At 42.9% G+C, this 6,814-nt stretch overlaps 1 protein-coding gene across 1 annotated transcript; it reads left to right on the top strand.

Moving 5' to 3' along the window:
- The first annotated feature begins 631 nt into the window (after positions 1-631).
- On the top strand, positions 632-5,206 carry RPL15 (ribosomal protein L15). The gene is made up of 3 exons (XM_008923733.3): positions 632-846; positions 2,244-2,380; positions 4,570-5,206. Exons 1-3 carry the CDS (start codon positions 675-677, stop codon positions 4,873-4,875), a joined length of 615 nt encoding a protein of 204 aa, XP_008921981.2. The 5' UTR covers positions 632-674; the 3' UTR covers positions 4,876-5,206.
- Positions 5,207-6,814: the final 1,608 nt, after the last annotated feature.

Raw genomic sequence — 6,814 nt, 5'->3', positions numbered from 1 at the left:
AAAAGAAAACACAAGGCATCTGTGGAGCAGAGCACAGATGTCACCATCAGCGGGATGCTGAGCTATGGCACTTGATTTTTTGCTCCATGTGTGACCCAAGCAATACACCTCTCTTTGCTTAAAGCCCAGTTTCAGCAGATGTGGAGAAGGGCCTTGTCTCTCCTGAGATGTAGGAGGCACAGTGTGAGTAGCACTGAGGGAACAGAAGTCCCAATGCAGTTCTTTCCATTTCTTAGGCAACTGTTAAGCTTTCACTTGCCGGTAAAACCTTACTAAAGTAAGTGTTAAGAATAAAAACTACACTACTTGCCCTCCCCTGGTTCTGTGTAGATTGACATTTACAACTTGTTTCAGGTGTTAACTGTTATTTTTGGTAGTATCAGACATAACACATCGGAAACTTTCTCAGTGGAGGAGTTTTTAACACCTCAGAACACATGAAAAGGAGAAAAATTGCCAAGAATGGTGACTGCTGCGTGTCCTGCTGGGGGTTGCCAAGTGTGATCCATGTCTCCAGTTGTGTCAGTGGTACAGAGGAGCTTGTGAGCTTCCTGTCTCTCGGTGGTGTTCCATGTGTGGTTTTATGCAGTGTTGGTGTTGGAAGACGCTCGAGTTTGGGATCGGGTTTTGGTGCGTTGTTTTCACCGGCCTCTCCGTTCAGCAGGTAGACAGACATGGGTGCCTACAAGTACATCCAGGAGCTATGGAGGAAGAAGCAGTCGGACGTGATGCGGTTCCTGCTGCGTGTGCGCTGCTGGCAGTACCGGCAGCTGTCGGCCCTGCACCGGGCACCGCGCCCCACCCGCCCGGACAAGGCCCGCCGGCTGGGGTACAAGGCCAAGCAAGGTAATGGCATGGAGAGGTGAATTCCACACGCCTCAGAGTGCAGTGACCTGGTCTTTCGTCAGCTTCCTTAAGTGGCAGCAGGATAACAATCTGAAAACTGAAGCATCCCCTAATAAACTGAAGTGTCCAACATGAAATCAGCTGAGTATCATAAACGTGTTCAGTTGGTAGCAACATCCACAGCCTAAAACCTTAGCTCCCCTTAATTTTCCATCTGCACCTTCTGCGGCTGCTTTGGCAGATGAAGATCAAGTGGGCTTTGGCCCCAGTTCTTGTGCACTGTTGGTACTGCAGAGTTGAGCAGTGCTGTTAATAACTTGGGTTTGGGGGGTGTCCTTTCTCTGCATAAGCATTGTCATGCGTTACTTTGACTTTTTTTCAGGGTGACTTAATTGCGGCCTTCCAGTACCTAAAGGGAGCTACAAGGGAGCTGGAGAGGGACTTGTACAAGAGCATGTAGTGATGGGACAAGGGGGAATGGCTTCAAACTGGAAGAGAGTAGGTTTAGTTTAGATGTTGGAGAAGAAATTCTATACTGTGATGGTGGTGAGACACTGGAACGGGTTGCACCATCCCTGGAAGTGTTCAAGGCCACGTTCGATGGAGCTCTGAGCAACCTGCTCTAGTGGAAAGTGTCCCCTCTCCATGTCAGGGGGGTTGGAACTAGATGATCTTTCAAGTACCTTCCAACCTGGGCCATTCTGTGATTCCATGACTGTTGTTACAGCTGCATGCACTTGAGTAAGCAAGATGATGGAGTTTGTACTGTTATTGGAAAACAGTTATTGCTTAGGGAAGGAAGTGGAGAAAGGGGCCATCTGTGTGTAACTTGAGCAAATCCCATTACAAAAACCAGTATGTTTATTCACTAGGAAAATAAAAAGCTAAGACTCTACACTTCTGTCACTGCTCATCTACTTTGGTCGTTATTCAGTGATTAGAATTCAGTAGGGTTTGTGGATGGCTTGTGCTTCAGTGCTTTATGAATGCTGCTGTTAGAGTATGAGATTTCAGAGTTTGAGTGGTGGCTTTGTTGGGTGTTCAGGGGTGATTTTTTTCTTTTTTTTTTTTTAAATTTTTTACATTTTGTAATCATGTTACAACGTAGCTGTAGCTGTTCTTAGTCTGTTTGAGACTGAATAGTGAAAAGGTGCCATAACCTCTGGTTTGGAACCAAAAACTAGTTGTGAGAGGATATCACTTCCTTTACTCTGTTGTGATGAAACTAACAAAAAAATCTTGTGCTATCCAACTCCAGCTGTAAATTTTGGTGAAGGTTATTATAATGACTTTAATCTTGCAGCATTTCATGTAAATTTTTGGGGGTTGGAAATGCAATATGGGCATTAAAATGCCTACTGGAATTCTCCTAGTTCCTAAGTCGCCGTTTCTTTCAGGCTACGTGATCTACCGTGTCCGTGTCCGCCGCGGTGGCCGCAAGCGCCCAGTCCCGAAAGGTGCCACCTATGGCAAACCCGTGCACCACGGTGTTAATCAGCTCAAGTTTGCCCGGAGCCTTCAGTCTGTTGCAGAGGTGAGTATTTTGGTTACTGCTCACAAATTTGGGTAGCAAGGTCTTAGTCTGTAAAAGCTGAAAATACACACGGACAAAAAAACCCCCAAATCAGCTGTTTGGTTCATATGTTGGGTAAAAGATCTTGAATTCTGGTGGCAGGAAAGCACCAGAATGTCTTGAAAAGCTCTGTTGGGACAATAAAAAAACTGTTCAGGCTTTACAGATGGGGTCTTGGGGAACCACTTAGGTGGTTTCTTGAAGTTCGTAGTGTATACTTCTAAAATATGCCACAGTATTTGTAATCAAAAATAGGTAAGTAGTCCAAGCCACAATAAAATAAAGAGTTAGGCATGGGAGATAAGAATTCAAATACGCTAAGGCGTCTGACTTGTCAGTAAATCCCACCTCTGTTCCCTGCCATGTTGTATGTATTGCCAGCTGTAGGTGACGGTCCTTTCACAAAGTAGAGGTGAGTTCCTGTCTTAAAGTCTGTAGCACCTGCTTGTGTAGTAGGAGTGGTGCCTGCTGTACTTGGCTGTATTGTAGCATCTGAAAGCAGCTGCCAGAGACTGTCTGGTTCTTTATAAAAACTTGGGTACCTCACTAGCACACAGGTTGGTGCTAAAGTTATTTCTAGGTGAGATGCGTTCACAGTAGTAGTGTGGAAAAGATGTGGTTGTCACCTTTACAAAAAAACTCTTTCAGTGGGTTAGAATTAATACGAGTCCTCACTCAAAAAGAGACATTGTGAAAGAAGGGGGACTGCTTGTTGCCTTTCTGTCTTGAAGCAGAAGACTTTTCTGTTCTCAAGATTACAGAAGTATTCCTAAAGGACTTCATCAAGTTGAATATGGTGGGATTTTTTTTCAAGGAAAAAAATGCTTATTTAAAAAAAACACATGATGAGTTTAAGTTAAAAATGCAATTCTGTATTATCTGTACTCACAGCATTCTCTTCATATATGCTATTCCAAGATGGCTAATATCATGCTCACTTGACATGACAACTATGGAAGAGGTTATTTTCCCTCAGTTTTAGTTTGAAATTTTCGCAATCTGACATACTCTCTCCTGGAAGACTTAAATTTTCCAGATTACAGAAATACAAAGCCTCAATTGGAGCTCCCATCCCTGCACAGAAGCTGGTTGAGGGTGGTTGGTGTTTCAGTGTTTCATATAGGTGTTGCTCTTATTCTAGAATAAAACAAGGACTTGAAAAAATGTTATTACATGTGCAGAAGATAGTCAAGTACTGTTTAGTGGGAGCCTGTAGCAATAGATTGGGATCACATTGGGGAAGAAGATGAGTGTATTTTATTGGTTCATACTTTCCCATGGTGATGATAAAGTCCTACAATTAAACACCCAGTGTTTTAAATAAGGAACATCCTTGACAGGACAGGCAGATGGAATTGCATAATTGTTATTTTCTGCTTTGTTTTGTTTTTTAAACTAAGACTGTGTCTTTCCAACCACAAGTGATGATAGGAATAGCAAGCATTAATATGCCAGCAGTGGTACAAAAATTTTTTACATCAGCTATTCCTTTTCTCCTATCAGTACAGTCTTACTCTCTGCAGAAATGTGTTTCTCCCCTGTAGCTTTGGATGTGCAAATCAATCGGGCTTTCATAACTTCCCACAAAAGCTTGTTCTATGGCCCCAAGTGCAGCTCGTGCTCTTTTCATATTAAAGTTACTTTTAATGCTGTATTTACTGGTTGGGGCTTCCGTGTAAAAAGAGTTCTTTCTTTTGTCAACCAAGCACCTTCCTGCTTATATTCTTTAAAACCTGATTCATGTCAGAATCCAGACAGTCTTTTTTTTTTTTTAACACAACATTCCTTTCAGCTGTTACTTTTCTTGCACCTTTGCAATTGAAAGGGGAGGAGTTCTTTCAGGAAAAGAGGGTCTCTTGGGGAAAGTTGAAATTTCATATTTCAGTTAAGTTGTATCTTTCTGCATGAAGAGTGCCCTGCATCCATGGTTTTACAGGCCTTTGCATTTATTTTTTCCTTTTAACACAGCATTCCTTTCAGCTGTTACTTTTCTTGCACCTTTGCAACTGAAAGGGGAGGAGTTCTTTCAGGAAAAGAGGGTCTCTTGGGGAAAGTTGAAATTTCATGTTTCAGTTAAGTTGTATCTTTCTGCATGAAGAGTGCCCTGCATCCATGGTTTTACAGGCCTTTGCATTTATTTTTTCCCCTAGGAACGTGCTGGCCGTCACTGTGGGGCTCTGAGAGTCTTGAACTCGTATTGGGTTGGTGAAGATTCCACTTACAAGTTTTTTGAAGTGATTCTGATCGATCCCTTCCATAAGACCATCAGGCGCAACCCCGATACCCAGTGGATCACCAAGCCCGTCCACAAGCACAGGGAGATGCGTGGGCTGACGTCAGCCGGGCGGAAGAGCCGTGGCCTTGGCAAGGGCCACAAGTTCCACCACACCATCGGTGGCTCCCGTCGTGCCGCCTGGAGAAGGCGCAATACCCTGCAACTGCACCGCTACCGCTAATCCTTGTAAACGCAACCATCTAATAAAGCTGATGCGGGTTCTTAAATTCCACGAGTGCTTCTGCTGCTTCTTGGTGTATGTGCACAAGTGTAGAATTCTCCAGGAGCTCTGTTGTTTCTACAGTCTGACAGGCTTTTGAAAATGTAATTTGATACTTGTGAAGTTTGTAGGCCACAAGTTTAGAGTTCTGTGGCGGGTTTCACTTTTGGTAAGGGTTGGAGTCTCTGTCCTGTGCTTAGACTGAAGGCCAGCTTTGATCCTGTGCAATGAGATATAAACTGAAAGTGCTTGTTTATTTTTTATAGGCGATTAAATACTCATGACAATTTTATTTTTCCAGTTTTGTTTTTTTGTATGTCTTCGGTATCAAACCAGCTCTTGGGCCTCTCTTAGCTACAAACATTGTCTAAATCCACTTAAGCCCAGAACAGAAAGGTAAAGCTTGGTCCATTCATTAAAGTGCACAGTATTGTAAATATAGACACATCACAAAGAGCGATAAAGTTTTAGGCTGAATAAAATACTGACTGTAAACTAGGTATTGCTTAGTATGTCAAGATTCCAACCTGTCTCTTTTGCAGTGGAGACAGTATTTCTTAGATCTGCCTTTTGATACCGGAACAGAGAACGTCTCTGGTGCTAAGAGAGCTGCATTCTGATTTACTCTACATGGTTAGGTGGTAGAAATAACCACATTTGGATGGCATTTGTGATCATAAATTAATTTATTTTGGGCTACTTTTTGTGAAATTACAGTGTGACCTTTCAGCATGAAGTCAACTTGCACAGAAACACTGAGAGAATAATTGCACTTCCTGGTAAATTAGATGAATGGCTGTCCTAGCTTCCACAGATTCTGTACCACATCCATTGGGTAGTGATGGGCAAAAAGGTCAGTAGAAGGCCCAAAAATTAGCTGTGTCTTCCTGGAACTTCAACTTGAGATGTGGAATGATTTTTTTTTTTATGCTGGGCTGAAATGTGTCAAGATTTTCCCTTCAATTGAGAAAATTCACTTACTACTTCCAGTTCTTACAGGAGGGTGGTAGCCTGAAGAAGAGATGTTTTGGCAGTGTGTTCTTCGAGCCAGAGAGAACAGCTCAAGGCAGCAATTCTTTCATGATGTGTTTGTTTGGCCCAAACAAGAAAAAATTCAAAAGGAATCTTCTGTTAAAAAGTGCTATCTGCTCTAGGGAAGGGAGATCTTTTTTACTTTTCCTGTGAAGAAGCACTAGTTTTCTTGAGAGCAGCTCCTGTGACGGTGTTGGACAGGCAGTGGAGGTTCCTCAGAGCACATTCAGTGAATGAGGTCTCCCCCTGAGCATGGAGGGATTATTGCAGAGAGGGGCTGATCTTTCTGTTTTGTGTGTTTCGGGCTTAAGGTGGTGCCAGTATAGCTAGCATGTCCATTCCTTTGGGACTTCTATTGTCTGTTTGATCAGCCTCGTCTAATGGAAGGTGTCTCTGCCCATGATCTTTAAGGTCCCTTCCAACCCAAACCGTTCTACGATTTTATGTATTTTTTTTTTAATAAAGCAACAGCTTCAAGACTGGTGGTGCTGTATTGGGTGGTGTTAAACTGTTTGGGACCCTTGCCATTCATTGATGGGGGAAGGTAATAGCAGGTGACAGGGCAGCACTAATGCTGCATCCTTTGCCAGCTTTCAAAACTTAGAGCATATGGTAGTTCAGTGAGACTTGAACTTTAAAATAAGGGGAGAAATACTATCCCCTTCAAAGTTCATTGAAAACTACTAATGAAAGTGTACCTAAGAGGGCATGGTATCTATGAGACTAGCGAAGGAATTTGAAACAGATAGTAGTGACTTCAAGGGATGCTCTGAGTATGGATGGCTCATTCCAGGTATTTGAGAAGTCAGATTGCCTTAGTGTCTTTTCACGCTGGAAGTGTCTTATGCTCTGTTAAACAGTGCTTTGG

Source organism: Manacus vitellinus, unplaced genomic scaffold (assembly GCF_001715985.3).
Source record: "Manacus vitellinus isolate BGI_N305 unplaced genomic scaffold, ASM171598v3 scaffold_3_pilon, whole genome shotgun sequence".
NCBI lineage: Eukaryota > Metazoa > Chordata > Aves > Passeriformes > Pipridae > Manacus > Manacus vitellinus.
The sequence above is the reverse complement of the archived record's forward strand: the minus strand, read 5'-3'. Positions and strand labels throughout refer to the sequence as shown.

Coding starts and splice junctions, on each gene's coding strand:
- RPL15 (XM_008923733.3), top strand. CDS start 675: ATGGGTGCCTACAAGTACATCCAGGAGCTATGGAGGAAGAAGCAGTCG. Junction 847..2,243: donor GGGGTACAAGGCCAAGCAAG/GTAATGGCATGG, acceptor CGTTTCTTTCAG/GCTACGTGATCTACCGTGTC. Junction 2,381..4,569: donor GCCTTCAGTCTGTTGCAGAG/GTGAGTATTTTG, acceptor TTTTTCCCCTAG/GAACGTGCTGGCCGTCACTG.